Source organism: Archocentrus centrarchus, chromosome 17 (assembly GCF_007364275.1).
Source record: "Archocentrus centrarchus isolate MPI-CPG fArcCen1 chromosome 17, fArcCen1, whole genome shotgun sequence".
Taxonomy (NCBI): domain Eukaryota; kingdom Metazoa; phylum Chordata; class Actinopteri; order Cichliformes; family Cichlidae; genus Archocentrus; species Archocentrus centrarchus.
This window is the reverse complement of record NC_044362.1, coordinates 7,448,500-7,465,310: the sequence shown is the minus strand read 5'-3', so window position 1 is coordinate 7,465,310 and position 16,811 is coordinate 7,448,500. Positions and strand designations below refer to the sequence as shown.

The 16,811-nt window shown below is 46.3% G+C and overlaps 1 protein-coding gene across 4 annotated transcripts in view; it reads left to right on the top strand.

The window, feature by feature from the left end:
* Positions 1 to 16,811, top strand: part of carmil3 (capping protein regulator and myosin 1 linker 3) — a 103,677-nt gene that overhangs the window by 69,808 nt on the left and 17,058 nt on the right. For all 4 annotated transcript variants that reach the window (XM_030752388.1, XM_030752389.1, XM_030752387.1 and 1 more), the window contains exons 24-28: positions 10,541 to 10,639; positions 10,792 to 10,911; positions 15,056 to 15,169; positions 15,800 to 15,975; positions 16,065 to 16,152. In XM_030752388.1, coding sequence (XP_030608248.1) covers positions 10,541 to 10,639; positions 10,792 to 10,911; positions 15,056 to 15,169; positions 15,800 to 15,975; positions 16,065 to 16,152 — 597 coding nt within the window. The remainder of the gene's footprint in view (positions 1 to 10,540; positions 10,640 to 10,791; positions 10,912 to 15,055; positions 15,170 to 15,799; positions 15,976 to 16,064; positions 16,153 to 16,811) is intronic.

The window sequence follows — 16,811 nt, the reverse complement described above, 5'->3', positions numbered from 1 at the left end:
ATGGTGTTTGTTATGGACAAATTGTGATTTGCACATTAGTCCAGTAACAGATCAGTCAGGCCATTCCTCCCGATTACTCCCCTGCAGGTCTCACTGCTGTCGCCCACATGAGCATTAAAGTCTCCCAGTAGGACGACAAAGTAATCAGATCGAGCACCCCGCCCAGCAACTCCAAGGAGGTTGGGTACTCTTCAGTGCATAAGTGAAACGACAGTCAGGACCCATTCCCCAGCCTAAAGGCTTGTTAAAACCACCAATGTAAAGGCAGCCAGCTGAGGGGATACAATGATACCACACTCCCTCCCTAGGCCTTTGCAGAGAGGTGGATGAAAGCACGGACAAAGATACCTGCAAATAAGTATTATCGTACTAAAAAAAAAAAAAAAACTTAACCCATTATGACTAAATTAAATCAGTTTTCCAAGATGGCGCCACTGTGTACGGCCTGCCGTCAGCTGTTCTGTGTATTGTTTGCTGTCGCTCTGTTCCTGGTAGTCATCTGCCCAGATGTCTCCGCTTTGATCACCTACGATCGGCAGACACTTCTAAACCTCCAGTTTGTTTTGGTACCAGCATATACTGTAAAGAAAAACTCAACGATTTTTCCTCCACACCTGTCGGATGTACCTGAGAATTTGCGCCGGCTGCCCAGTGCTCCGGTCCCCAACAAACGCCAGAGGAGACGCGGAAAGCGGGGAGGTATCGCGGTGCGGGTCAAAACTTACCTGAGACTCCTAGGTTTGTCTGTTCATTACCCCCTGGATGGTGGTCTTTGCCGCCTCAAGGCTGTTGGGCTGCCTGTGGATTTCGGGCGTCGCTGGATCAGGCCGATTGTCCCACCTGTCATCCTGGAGACTCGGCGTCCCTCGTCCTGGCGCAGGATGCGGGATCGTGGAGGCGGCGTAAACCATGCTAACCTTCGCCTGTTGAAGCGGGCCCCGGCCTCAGCTAACAAGGATCTGGACATCCGAATGGCCCTACTAAATGCTAGATCGTTAGCCAACAAAACTTTCCTTCTCAATGACTTTTTCATCGCACAGCAGTTGGATTTTATGTTTGTGACTGAGACGTGGCTTCATGCTGGTGAGTCTGCACCTTTTTCCGAACTTTTACCTCCCGGCTGTTCTTTCTTCAGCTCCCCGCGGATCTCTGGAAAAGGTGGAGGACTTGCTTCAATATTTAAATGCAGTTTTCGCTGTCGTCAGGTCTCGGCAGACCTGTACGCCAGCTTTGAACTGCAGCTGTTGGAGATAAACTCTTCCCCCTCGGTGCTCTGCGCGGTGATTTACCGACCACCGAAGTGCACGAAGGACTTCATCGGTGATTTTGCTGACTTGCTGACGGGTCTCATACTAAAATATGACCGTATTTTAATTGTTGGCGACTTTAATATTCATGTGTGTTGTGAGAGTGGTCCACTGGTTAAAGAATTTGCCTCGCTTTGTCATGGCCGGGGAGGAAACGGGCAAGGAAGGGCAAAAACGCAGGACTCCAGGGGTAACTTAAAAGGGCGTTTATTCCACTGGGGAAACACAAAAATACAAAAACCTTGGAAGGGAGGCACAGGGAGACGAAGGGCAGGCGCAGGGAACACGGGAACACAGGAACACAGGAACACACGGACACACAACGTCAACGACGCGACAGAGAAAAAATGAAAACTGAGGGCTTAAATACACAATGGGTAATCAGGGCAAGAGGAAACAGCAGGGAACAACAGGTGAGGCAAATGAAACTAATTACACAGGGGAAGCAAAGCTAAACACAAAGCACAAGGAAATCACATTGGCAAAATAAAACAGGAAGTGATAAACCAAGGAACACGCAGACAAGTCACAACACTGGGAACATGACAAACATACAGGGAGGACAAACTCAGGAAATAAACTTATTAACACAAAACGCTGGGCCAACGGCCCAGGACATGACAGTACCCCCCCCTCAAAGGCCGGCTCCCGACGGCCAAAACCAGAAACAAAACCAGACAAGGGCGGGAGGCGGGGGACCAGGAAGGAGGGCCCGAAACAAAAACAGCCAGGGAGCAAACAACGTCAGGAACAAACCCAAAAACACGAGGAAGCACTGGAGCAAGGGAAGAGCACAAGGGCAAAAAACAATAAGCAAAAGGAACAGAACAAAGAAAAGCAATGGCACAAGCTGAATAACAGTCCAAAAACCAGAGCAAAAACATGGGGATGAGAAAACAAAAAACAACCGGATGAAATAAAAAGCGACAGCACAAGGCCGGAGAGCTCCAATGTCCAAAACAGGGGGTCAAAACAAGGAACAGTTCAGGAGCTATGACAAAACAAAAACAGCAGGGGAAAAAACAGTCCACAGTTCAGGGGAGTCAGTGGGAAATCCAAAACAAAAAACACACAGGTCAGGAGGCCGCAGGGGCCAAGGGGCCACAAAGCAAAATCCCAACGAGGGAGGCCGACCGCGCTCCCAGCGGCGGCGGCGACGAGGACGAGAAGGAATCACTGGAGGCCGACCGCGCTCCCAGCGGCGGCGGCGACGAGGACGAGAAGGAATCACTGGAGGCCGACCGCGCTCCCAGCGGCGGCGGCGACGAGGACGAGAAGGAATCACTGGAGGCCGACCGCGCTCCCAGCGGCGGCGGCGACGAGGACGAGGGGGAGTCACTGGAGGCCGACCGCGCTCCCAGCGGCGGCGGCGGAGACGAGGAGAAGACACTGGAGGCCGACCGCGCTCCCAGCGGCGGCGGCGGAGACGAGGAGAAGACACTGGAGGCCGACCGCGCTCCCAGCGGCGGCGGCGGAGACGAGGAGAAGACACTGGAGGCCGACCGCGCCCCCAGCGGCGGCGGCGGCGACGACGAAGACACACCAGAGCCGCAACATGCCCGGACTCCCCTGAGCCCAGGGCGGTCAAGGACACAGGAAACTCGGAAGGTCCGAACCGAGCGGGACCCCCTGGCGGCTCGGACTGAGCGGAACACTCCGAAGACTCGGACTGAGCGGGACCCCCTGGCGGCTCGGACTGAGCGGGACCCCCTGGCGGCTCGGACTGAGCGGGACTCTCCGGCGCGGAGCGCTCGGACTGAGCGGAGACCCCCATCGGCTCGGACTGAGCGGGACCCTCTGGCGCGGAGTGCTCGGACTGAGCGGGACCCCCTGGCTCGGACTGAGCGGAGACCCCCATCGGCTCGGACTGAGCGGGACCCTCTGGCGCGGAGCGCTCGGACTGAGCGGAGACCCCCATCGGCTCGGACTGAGCGGAGACCCCCATCGGCTCGGACTGAGCGGGACCCTCTGGCGCGGAGCGCTCGGACTGAGCGGAGACCCCCATCGGCTCGGACTGAGCGGGACCCCCTGGCTCGGACTGAGCGGAGACCCCCATCGGCTCGGACTGAGCGGAACTCCCTGGCTGCATTGCAGGGCACGCAGCCGTCTCCTCCGACGACTGGGGCTGCTTTGCAGATAGATCGGGTGAGTCAGATGGTGAGGATGAGGGTGACAGGAGAGCTGACTGAGGGCGAGCTAGTGCTACACTAGCGAACTGCGTGGAAGCAGACTGAGACTGGGAGGTGGCTGGAGCTACAGCAGACTGAGGACGAGGGAGAGCGGCTGGCTGAGAGCTAGGGAAATCAGGCTGCGTGGAAACTGACCGAGAGCTAGGGAAATCAGGCTGCGTGGAAGCTGACCGAGAGCTAGGGAAATCAGGCTGCGTGGAAGCTGACCGAGAGCTAGGGAAATCAGGCTGCGTGGAAACTGACCGAGAGCTAGGGAAATCAGGCTGCGTGGAAACTGACCGAGAGCTAGGGAAATCAGGCTGCGTGGAAACTGACCGAGAGCTAGGGAAATCAGGCTGCGTGGAAACTGACCGAGAGCTAGGGAAATCAGGCTGCGTGGAAACTGACCGAGAGCTAGGGAGATCTGGCTGCGTGGAAACAGACCGAGAGCTAGGGAGATCTGGCTGCGTGGAAACAGACCGAGAGCTAGCTAACACTGGGGCCTGAGAGGGAGCTGACACAACTGGAGCTACAGAAGGAGCAGGAGCTGAGGGAACTGGGACCAAAACCGAAGGAACTAAGACAGGGGCTGAGGGAACTGACTGAGAGGGCACTGAAACAGCTGACACTGGGGACCGAGGAAGAGTTACTGGAGCTAGAGCTGACTGAGGGCGAGGGAGAGCGACTGGAGCTAGAGCTGACTGAGGGCGAGGGAGAGCTGCTGGCTGCGTGGGAGCAGACTGAGGGAGAGCCGACTGCGTGGAGACTGACTGAGAGCTAGAGAGAGCTGACTGCGTGGAGACAGACTGAAGAGGCACTGTGGACGACACTGAAAACTGCTGTGAAGGCTTGGACCTGGCTGCCCCCACCCGCGGAACAGGAGCGGGCGCAGAGGTCAGCCCGTCCGTGGCTGCCTCCCCCCGCGGAACAGGAACGGGCGCAGAGGTCAGCCCGTCCGTGGCTGCCTCCCCCCGCGAAACAGGTACGGGCGCAGAGGACAGCCCGTCCGTGGCTGCCTCCCCCCGCGAAACAGGTACGGGCGCAGAGGACAGCCCGTCCGTGGCTGCCTCCCCCCGCGAAACAGGTACGGGCGCAGAGGACAGCCCGTCCGTGGCTGCCTCCCCCCGCGAAACAGGTACGGGCGCAGAGGACAGCCCGTCCGTGGCTGCCTCCCCCCGCGAAACAGGTACGGGCGCAGAGGACAGCCCGTCCGTGGCTGCCTCCCCCCGCGAAACAGGTACGGGCGCAGAGGACAGCCCGTCCGTGGCTGCCCCCACCCGCGGAACAGGAACGGGTGCAGAGGTCAGCCCGTCCGTGGCTGCCCCCACCCGCGGAACAGGAACGGGTGCAGAGGACAGCCCGTCCGTGGCTGCCCCCACCCGCGGAACAGGAACGGGTGCAGAGAGCTTCACAGAGGCTGGCGGAACCTGGGGCTCCTGGAGACGAGCTGGCATCACAGCAGACAGGGGCGAGCGCGACCGGGGGGGAGCGTGACGATACCGGGTGCGCTGCTTCCTCCGCTTTCTGTTGGAGTGGGAGGCACGATTCTCTACATCCAGAATGTCCACTAGCAGAGGAGAATCAATGATTTCTACATCTTGCGGCAGCCAACAGAGGTCGGGCTGCGCGACGGTGGAGTGGGAAAAAGTCTCAGCACTTGCCGCAATAATATCGAGCCCGGTGGTACTCACGGAGGTGGTGGCCTGTGCGTGAAGCGGTGACAATGTCCGCGGCGTTATACCGCTCGGGTCTTGGGGAGAGGTGAGTGGAATGGAAGATGGCAGGGCCTGAGAGCAAGGCAGCGCCAGTGGCGATGAGGGGCCATGGAGAGGAGGAGACGAGGATAAGCCGTCTGGCTGCAGGAGAGGTGCATTAGCGATGGCTTGAAGAAAAAAATTTGAGTCCCTGCCCTGGACTGGGCGGCCAATATTGTGCAGTTCATATTGTAGGTTCTTTCGGAGCATGATTATTGAATGGGCAAGTGAAGCGGTGTCAGGATGGGTGAGGAGCCAGGTGGAGGACGAAATAAGTCCACAACAGAAAGCTAATTGTATTAACCGGTGGTGACTGGTGGGGGCCTGAACAATTCTCTCGGAGAAATCCTTGAGCTCCTGGATCTTCTCTTCTTGCTCAGAGAGGGTCCTTATATCTGCGGGGTCCATAGTTTGGTCGCGTCGTTCTGTCATGGCCGGGGAGGAAACGGGCAAGGAAGGGCAAAAACGCAGGACTCCAGGGGTAACTTAAAAGGGCGTTTATTCCACTGGGGAAACACAAAAATACAAAAACCTTGGAAGGGAGGCACAGGGAGACGAAGGGCAGGCGCAGGGAACACGGGAACACAGGAACACAGGAACACACGGACACACAACGTCAACGACGCGACAGAGAAAAAATGAAAACTGAGGGCTTAAATACACAATGGGTAATCAGGGCAAGAGGAAACAGCAGGGAACAACAGGTGAGGCAAATGAAACTAATTACACAGGGGAAGCAAAGCTAAACACAAAGCACAAGGAAATCACATTGGCAAAATAAAACAGGAAGTGATAAACCAAGGAACACGCAGACAAGTCACAACACTGGGAACATGACAAACATACAGGGAGGACAAACTCAGGAAATAAACTTATTAACACAAAACGCTGGGCCAACGGCCCAGGACATGACACGCTTATTGACTCTTTTAACTTAACACAACTCGTGTGTGGTCCCACTCATGAAAAAGGTCACACACTGGATCTGGTGTTGTCTTATGGACTTAGAGTCTGCATCACAGGGATACGTGACTGTGGTATATCGGACCATTTTCCTGTTTTATTTACAGCAGCGCTCCCCAGCTCTGGGATAAATAGAGTATCCTCTACACGTCGTGTGCGCTTGGTTAACTCTTCATGCGCTGCTGATTTTGCAGCTGCTTTTAAAAACTCTGACTTAAGCAATTTGGATTTTTGCTTGAGCCTGAATACCGAGGACTTCACTAACTCTTTTATATCTGCTTGCACTGCTGTACTGGACTGTATTGCCCCTTTTACAACCAAACGCACCAAACCTTCCTCCCAGCCCTGGCTGGATGAGACAACCCGCGCTCTCAGACGTGAGTGCAGACGCGCTGAGAGAAGGTGGAAAAAGGATAAGCTCCATGTCTCCTTAGAGATCCTGCGTAACTGTTTATTGAAATACCAGAAAGCAGTAAAATATGCAAAGTCTGCTTATTTCTCTAACATTGTTTCAAGTAACAGTCACAGGCCTCATTTTCTTTTTAATGTTTTTAATTCACTCGCTGATCCTCGCTGTAATGTGAACCAAGCGAAGGTCTGTCCTGCACTGTGCGAAAACTTTAAGAAATTTTTTGTGGAAAAAATTTCTGCCCTCAGGCCTTCATCACCTCAGCCTGAAACAGACTCATCTGCACCTCCTCCCAGCAGAGCTGTCTTTGAGCAGTTTGAGCCTGTCACACTCTCCACACTAAAGAAGGTGATTCAAAATATGAGACCTGTAAACTCTCCCACAGACTGTGTTCCATCTCGCCTTTTTAGAGAGGCTTTTGATTCAGTGGGACCAACTATCCTCGCTCTGATTAACAGTGCGCTTGCATCTGGTTGTGTTCCAGCTGCCTTTAAACATGCAGTTGTACAGCCTCTAATCAAGAAGAAGAACCTTGACCCTGATGTTCTTTCAAATTACAGACCAATTTCTAAATTACCATTTTTATCCAAGGTTCTTGAAAAAGTTGTTTTTAAGCAACTTCAAGCATTTTTAAGTGAACATGGAATGTGGGAAAAGTTTCAGTCAGGTTTTAGAATGCGTCACAGCACAGAGACGGCTCTTTTAAGAGTTTTTAACGATCTGCTTTTAACTGTGGACTCTGGTAGTCCTGCAGTTTTAGTACTTCTAGATCTGTCAGCTGCCTTTGACACTGTGGACCACGAGATCCTTCTATCCCGCCTAGAACATGAAATTGGCATTAAAGGCACAGTTCTGACTTGGTTCAGATCTTATCTTACTGATAGAAGTTTCTCTGTCCATCTAGGAAACTGTTTTTCTACCACAGCAAAGCTTTCTTGTGGAGTGCCTCAGGGGTCCATTCTGGGCCCAATTCTTTTCTCATTGTATATGTTGCCTCTAGGGTCGATTTTTAGGAAACATAATATTTGTTTCCACTGTTTTGCTGACGACATCCAGGTGTATATGCCCATCAAACTGAACAGCAGAGATCCATGGGAACCCCTGCTGAACTGTCTCAGTGACATTAAGTCCTGGATGAGAAACAATTTCCTAAATCTTAATGAAAGCAAAACCGAGGTCATATGCTTTGGTAAATTTGACCCCTCAAGCAACTCCTCTGGCACTCTGAGTCATTTGGCTCCTCACTGTCGTGATGCTGTGAAAAATCTGGGTGTCATTTTAGATAGTAGTTTTAAAATGGAGAAGCAAGTAAGTGCTGTTACCAAAATCAGTTTTTACCAACTCAGAGTCATTGCCAAGGTAAAACCTTATCTCCCGCAGCAGGACCTGGAAAAAGTTATTCATGCTTTTATTACTTCCCGCCTGGACTACTGTAATTCTCTGTACTTTGGCATAGATCAATCATCTGTGCGCCGCCTGCAGGTAGTCCAGAATGCGGCAGCTCGTCTTTTAACCGGTTTAAAAAAGCATGAACACATTACCCCAGTCCTGTCATCCCTTCACTGGCTCCCTGTCCGTTTTAGAATCGATTTTAAGATTTTATTGCTTACTTTTAAAGCCTTAAACGGACTGGCACCTTTGTATCTGTCTGAGCTGCTTCACTGTCACACCCCTGTAAGAGCTCTGAGGTCATCGAACCAGCTGCTCTTACAGAGGCCTAAAACTAGACTAAAACAGAGAGGTGATCGAGCTTTTGCAGCAGCAGCACCAAAGCTATGGAACGATCTACCTCTCCATATTCGCACAGCTCAGACGATACACACATTTAAATCTCTATTAAAAACACATTTCTTTTCCTTGGCATTTGGCTGCAGTGCTACCTCCTTTTAGATGATTGTTTTATGGTATTTTATGGTACTTGTTTTAAACGTTTTAATTTTTAATTTTCTTATGTTATTTATTGTTCTTAATGTTTTTATTTATTTATTTTTATTTTATTATTTTATTTATTTATTTATATATTTTTATTTTTATTTAGTATAGTCCTTGGGGTTACAGATCTTGTACAGCACTTTGGTCAACGTCGTTGTTTTAAATGTGCTTTATAAATAAACTTGACTTGACTTGACTAAAGACAAAAATGTTGTGGATGGATGTACCACACAGCAAGCCATATTATTAGTCAGATAATTCCTATTGCTGTGAAGGGGGGGGGGGGATTGGCCATAGAACTTTTGTTGCTGTTTTATTGAAGGCTGTAAACCTGTATCTTCACAGCTGATGTGAGGCATTTTGTCTAGGAATCTGTGGGGATTGACTCGGAGGCAGCCTCAAGAGGCCCCTCGAGGAACTGCAGTCTTTGGAACTTTTGTGTTGGCTTCATTTTTCAGCCCTGGAGGTTGCTCTGGGAGCTCTGCAGGTACAGAAAAGGCAGCAAAAAGCCTATCTGGGTCTCTCTGCTGCAAAGTAGTCGTGGCCATGTAAATAGTTTTAATATTATTCAGTTAATTGTTAATTTAGGCCATTTAGTTATCCAGCTCCACGCTGGTCAGCGACAGCAGCAATGCAGCAAGTGTTCTTGTTTGTGAGTCTATGTCGCTCATTGCCGCATGTCGAAATGTCAAGATTTTGTAAAACTCCTCTGATGATTTATTTTCTTCATCTCTGATTCAAGTGTCAGCTCTGCAGCATTTCTCTAACTCTCTTGGCGCTTCCTGATACTTAAAAAAAAACCCAATCCAGAAAGTGAAAGATCTCTTATCACAGACATTACAGTTTCTTGGCACTGATTTGCATGGTTGCCTTTGCAATTATCATGCGGTTGCTTCAAGTTTTAAAGGCCACTTGAATTTTAGTTGTTTATTCTTGGCAGGGAGCAAAGACATGATGTGAATATTTAGAGTCCACCTGAGTACTATTTTATAAAGAAAAACAACACCCATTCACATTTTCCACTTTTGGATCAGGCGGCCACAACTTGTCAGTTGGCATTATGTTGCTGTCTGTCAATCTGGCATGTCGACACGTACGTGTCAAGATTTTTATTTTGATTGTAGACTCAGTTTCTTGTATTTGTAATCAGAGAATTTACATGTTGTCAATCAAAGCATTAAATTTTCAACCACATGCACATAAAGCAGTAACTTTTTTTTTTTTGTCTGTCAGTTTCACTGTCACGGCAAAGAAAGAGAATAACAGGCAGTATACTTACAGCAAATATGACCTTTTTTAGCAGCAGTATGTGGATGCATATCTTAATGAAATCCATAAAAAAAACTGTCAAACTGTGGTTGCTAATAGTGTTTGACAGGAGAGTTGGCTGTAATTAAATATTAATCACTGTAGATGCTGAAGTGGTCATTCTCCTTCAGTATCCTGCTAAACTAAATGCCATTTGTCAGCTAGCTTGTAATCAGCAGTTAGCTTTACAAGTCTGTTTACATTGTACGTCAAACTTCTGCAGGGTGAAGGTGCATTTCTGATACAACTCCACAAAGCTAAAATATTGATATATTTATATGTCTGCATGATTTCTGACTGCAGGGTCTTCTAGCAGCTGCTCCAGCACTGCAGACTCTCTGGTTCCCAAACACTGGACCCTAGAGTTTATAACGAAAGCTTTTAATTTAAATTGAGGTATTATTTGCTTGGACATTGTCTGTGAAGGTCCTGAGTCCCTGTGCAACTCTTTATTCAGTCTTTCTTTACATACGCTAAGATGATGGTGCATTCAACGCTTCCACCTGCTGAGTCAAGAAAACAGATTAAAAGCATCCCATTTTTTTCTGGGGGATCAAACCTCTCTCTCCAGTCTCCTTATTACCATGCAAATGGGTTCGTCTCCTGTCTCCTGCACGCTGCACTTTGTAAACACCTGTCATCTCCACTCCTCTTCCTCCTCGTTTGTTTTCTCTGTGCGTGTGTGTGTATGTGTGACAGATCCAGCGTGCCCTGCTTAGGAACAACCAGACTCAGCGTTTCTCTCAGAAACAGGCTCTCAGGCTGCACCAAGGCCTCGTCACCAGCACTGCTGAACAGGTGTGTAGCTGTGCTCATGATGATGAATAAGTCACATTTTTTTCATTTTAATAGTACACTGAAGGTCTGTTTGGAACTAATTGTATGCGTCCACTTTTACGTGTGTGTGTGTGTGTGTGTGTGTGTGTGTGTGTGTGTGTGTGCACGCACAGGTGATGGAGCGGCTGTGTGTACGGGTGCAGCAGCAAGTTTGTGTCCTGAAAGGCTGTGAGGAAGGAGAGGAGGTCCAGACGGCCAGACAAATCCTCAAAGAAGCAAGAAACTCAAGAGCTGTGAGTGGGCCATAACTGTGTGTGTGTGTGTGTGTGTGTGTGTGTGTGTGTGTACTGTTATTACCATGTATAGCTCCATATTTTAATCTTGTACTCTACTAGACTAAAGCGCTGTGGAAAAGTCTCGAACCACCCCGTATTTCTTGATGTTTTGTGAAGCCACTTAACACTGACCTGTGGATCATCCAAGCATAAAAAGACATCTAACTCCAGGCATGAACCACTGTTCTGTCTACACATAAGAGACAACTTTGCAAAGAACCAATTTTAAATTGTATCTTTAGGCACTTTATTACTAGCAGCCTGTCACAAAAACACATCATGTGTTCCCATTTCTTTAGTTGAGTCTATGAAAATTGTCAAAAACAACACAGTTAATATTTTTTGCATCAAAAAGGTGATTCCCAAAGAGCTACTGTATTAGTCCAAAACTTGTCATAGCTCATCATGGTGTGCAGTGAAAAACTATCTACAGCAGATGAACAGCATCTGAAGGTTAGTTATGTCTGCTTGGTGTACCTCTGTTGCTCTGCAATTTTGGCGATGGAGTTGCTCTTTTTGATTTGAAATGCGTAGGATGATTTGTCGGTACAGCTCAGGCAAATCACAGTTGTCGTGGGCTGCGCTGATGTGACCTGTCAGTAGGGAAGTGCACATTGGGTTGCAGTGCAAGTTATATCATGGGTTTAGCACGCAAGTATAATTACATGGTGAACTGCGGCCATATTAAGGATATTCCCCCCTCACATCATAAAAATCCCAGAGTGGGAAGAAAGATTGGAAGCCAAGCATCTAGTTAATGAATGTGCTCCACTTCAGTTTATTACAGTTGGAAATATTATATTTTGTCCTTGACTACATTTGCCTAACTACTGTAGTGACCAATTACTCTGCAGTTTAGGAGGATCCACTTTCTAAGAAGGTGTTTTCTTTTCCCTCGAGAAACTTTTCTGAGCCTAACTGCATCACAGTGCACTGATCCAAAGGCATACTCAACAGCCTCCTTATAGTCATTCGTGCGTTAAAATACAAGAGCCAAAGCTCGTGGTCTGAACAGTAAAAACCAATAAAAATAAGATCTGAAAGGGTTGTTAAAGCTAGTAAAACTGGAATTATGCAAACGTTTATTACACAGTATTACCCAGAGCATTAGAACAAACTCTACTAGATGTTCTGTGACCATATAAACTTGCATTAATGCAGCTGTAAATGTTGCTATTTAAAGCCTTTTTCTAGGGTTCAGTTTGTATTTTAACTCCAAACTTACACAGCAAAATATAGCCAGGACAAACAAACATACGCAATTAATATAAGGGATGTTTATGTAGTATATAAAAGCTTAAAAACGGGCCTTTCATTAGGATTTTATCAACTCCCTCTTACCCAGTCAGTAAATAAGCAATCAGGACAAGGGCTATCTTAAAGTTTAGCAAGCTGTGGGACGATTATCTCATGCAAAAACATTTGAAATTATTAAAAAAAAAAGCACTGATGAAAAAACTACAGTGCCTTTCATTTTTAGGATTTTTCCACACAAAAAGATTGACACTAGGATGGTACAGCCATTTCAAATCAATGGCAGCTTGTGTGGTGTAGGAAATAATAATCTAGCATCCATAAATCTGTAAAATGCTTTAGCCACATGAGCTCTCAACAGCCACAACTGCAAGCATTGCAGTTTTACCAAACTGAATCCTAGAATCCAAATGAGGTCTGTTTGTGCTGACCGCTAATCAAGTATTAATAACCTGATTATCAATACACAGATCCTGCTGCAGCAGCAAAAAAACAAAACCTGCTCTACATTGAGCTTAATATACGTGCCCTGTAAATGGAGCAAGAACAAGATGCCGCAGAATGTTAGAACAGAGCGTGTTTGCAGCATTTAACAGTGTTAACGTGTTGGTAACTTGTATGTAATTACTGCTGTTGTCTATGAGGAAAAACACAGCTGTTGCTGAGCTTCACAGTAGCCTGTTTTGTGCTGTTCAGTTGTTCAAATTCATGTTACATACAGATATCCTTCACCAATCACCAATAATAGACCTGCACTCTCCCACACCTACACCAACACATACACTGGAGACACCCAGGTGGAGCGGCGCTTCCTATTTTCTTCTGAAGAAAGGCGTGAACAGAACATGTGAATTGTTGGCGATAAATGGATTGTTGCATCCCAAATCAAATTTAACAGTAAGGATGAAAAATTAAGCAAGCCGGTTCTCCCTACTTAGCATTTCTAAGCAGCACATGAACATTTACTAAATGGTTCATGACACTGTAGAGCATAACGTACATTTTAAATGTTTGTTTCTGTACAGCACTTGTCAGCAGTTTTATTATTTATATGAAAATGTACTTTATAGTGTTTGCTCTGGGGTTACACTGCTGCCAGAATTTCACAGAGACATTAAAAGAGAGACGTGGCACTCAAAGAATGGTAAATTTACATTTTTATGCAAAACCTTATTATGGCTCAAAGTAAGCAGAGTTTTTTTTCTATCAGAGATGACTAACATACATGCAGCTTTTGTGTCCCAGTGATTGCTGAAATGAAAGGTAATTTTGATGGTGCTTCAAAGTAACCCGTGGCTCATGGAGATGTATCATTCGTGTTATTTAAAAAGACATTTTTGGTTATTTTGTTTTTGTTGTTATTTAGTTCCAATTTTGTTCCAGACAGACGAAGAGACATGGTGAGGAGTTCAAATGAAGGGTTGGCTGATAATGTTACAGTGGTTGGAGACCACAGCACAGCCAAAATTGCAATGAATGTGCCACATCATTGCTTTTGAAATGGATGCCTCGAAGGCAGCAACCTGGTCTGCAACTAATCACAGTCGGTTGCCGTCTTTGACTGTGATAAAATGGCAATAATAGAAATTCAGTATTCTGTCGATTTGCAATCAAAAGGTCAAGTTGGCAGTTACTTTCAATCTGCGATAACTGATTAATCAGCAAAAGTTGCAAGTCTGTTTCTATTTGTGGCAAATCTGTTACTGTCTACATACACAGAAATTGATATTAAGAGTCGAGTCAGGACCTCGACTCTTAGAATTTCAGCGGCTGCAGGATGGCAGTTTAATTGCATAATGGCAACCTTGATTTTTATATAGGAATATAACCAGAATACAAACAGTTGGCAGTCCTCATCAATGCAGACAGACTGATTGAAATGTGCTGGCAACCATTCGGTGTTTATAAATTAGATGGCAATTATTTGCAAACCTTCTCCAGTCTGTCTGAGACTGATTGCAGCCGGCCCGGGATTGTTTGGAGACAGGTTGCCTCCCACCAGGCGACCTGGATAATCACCTTGCAATCGAAAGCAGTAACTCAGAGGTTGAGTGTGTTGCATGCTCAGCCTCCAGGTGACTGACTGGTCACACAACTACTTGCAGTCGGTCTCCAGCAGTCACTGGGCAACCATTGATTTTACCTTTTTCCTAGAGTTACGGAGATGCTGTTCTATTTTTACTCGTGTGACTTTGCCTTATAAAAAAAAAAAAAGGCAAATAAAGCAAGCATTTGACAGCAGTTTGTGAAAAGCTCGTGGCAATACAAATACAAATATATCACCAACTAAGCCATAGATTCTAGATTTTTCTTTGTTGTAGTCATCAGTGGAAAAGTGGAGACATCAATTTCTTAGTTAGTCGAGCTGCAGAATTGGCTTATAGATGAAAATGTGCAAATAAAAAAAAACATGATCAGCTTATAAAATGTACTCATTATGGGTTAAACCAACTAACAATACATTTGCTTTGTGTTGTATTATGTTAAATGTATTCATAAAAAATTGTGATTAAGGTAATGATGATTTCATTTCATGTACCTCCTTCTTTCCTTCCTTCCTTCCTTCCTTCCTTCTGTACATTTACTTGACTGAGTTTTTAACATACAGTGGGGGAAATAATTATTTGATCCTCTGTTGAATTTGTAAGTTTGCTCACTTAGATGTATGTGTTTCTTCTGGATCTTGATATTCTGTCTCTCCATTAAAATGAAACCACCATAAAAATGAGAGACTCTTCATTTCTTTGTAAGTGAGTAAACTTACATAATTATTTCTCCCCACTGTATGTGTATTTTTTCATTGTAGTATTGCTATTAAGTGCGTTTGTGTCTTTTATGTGTACATCAGCTGTATCCATCTCTGTGTGAGCTGGCCCACGTGTTGTCAGTGGACGGTCCTGTCAAGCAGCGCCTGGACACTCTGGCAGGAGAGCTGGCCAAGGCTGCAGACAAAGAGCTGCAGGTAGGCTGGGGGTTGATCCGTGGCTGTGGATGTAATCACTGAAACATTCTTTCCCTGATGCATTGGTATTTTAAACAGTACTGGAGCTCTGTACTAGTTGCATTTAAATTGGCCATTAATGGCATGTGAATGTGTGTGCAGTGCAGGTATGCTGACTTCAAAAGAAATGTAGCATTTAAATTCACAGGGAGTGAACACTCTTAACGTTTTTTTTGTTCCATTTTGGTCTCATTGGGATTCAGTAGCACAGCATAGGAAAATGGTAAAAAGCAGCATGCACCCCAAGGAAGAATATGGCATACTTTGTATTGAATTTCAACTTGCTTGAGCATAATTTACATCCCTGTTTATGCTGCCTAATTTTGTTATTGTGCTAGAGGCTGTATTTCTGATTTGCATTGGTTGAGATCAATTTTTAAAAATGCCAAAAATGTAAGTTGAGGTATTTCAGGTGCGTTTTTTGCCCAAATGTCTGATAAACCAATAAAGCAGAACCTCTGGGAGAAGGGACAAGAAGATTATATGAATTTTTAGTAAATGTTTTGGACACATAAATTTCTATATATTGAGAATCCATCAACTGTAGGCTACATGTGTAGTGATGCATGTCTTGGGACACTTTTTCTCCAGGTGGTTGTGGACTCCATGGTGTCTCTTTGCCGTGAGTTGTGCCCCATGTCCTGCTCAGCAGCTGAGAGACTGAGTCCACCTCTGTCATCCATCTCTGAACAAGTTTCTATCCCTCGCTCCGCCATCCGCAACGCCCTGATGGAGAGAGCGGCTGAGGACATCAACAGAGTCTTGGAGTAAGGAAGAGAGAGGGCTAAAAAGTTCCAGTTAGGCAAACAACTTGAGCCAAGGTACTGATTAATCTGTTATTCCCTCTTTATCCCAGAGAAGTGAAGCTGTCTGTGGTCTCATATCTGACCAACTCCATTGTGGATCAGATTCTACAAGAGCTCTACACCACCCATAAAACCCTGGTACTGGTAATATCTCGTTCCTGCATGCCTTCTTATAGAATGTAGAAAAAAATGTTCCTCAAGTTTAAAGCTGGAATCTGTTTTGTCTGAAAATATAAATAATGAAATGTTATCAATCATTATTCTTTGATTTCATGTAAATCACTTGTGTACATTAAGTTCATCAAAATAACCAAACACGAGCCACATTTGTCTAAACTGTTGGAGAACGGTGCAAATAACAGGAAAAGGCTCACCTTGGTTTCTTTTGTTCCACACTTGCATGAAACATTGCAGATTCCACTTTAAATCTGTGTTATTTGAAATTCTATTTATAAAGAAATTTGTTCAATATGTTGAGAATTGCTGTCCATTAAATATGTAGCTGAAGCCAGGAGATGGTTATCTCGTAATATTAGCATAAAAATTGAAAGCGGGTGAAACTGCCAGCTTGGCTCTTTTCAAAGTTAAAAAACAAAAACATACACCCCTACTTTTAAAGCTCACAATTAGTCTGGTGACTTTGAACGTGGTATATTTGTTGGTGCCTACAGGTTGGTCTCAGTTCAGAAACTGCTCAACTGCTGGGATTTTCCCACGTTACCATCTGTATGGTTTACAGAGGATGGACTGAAGAAGAGTAAATATCCTTGTAAATGCCTTGTTGATGTCAGAGGAGA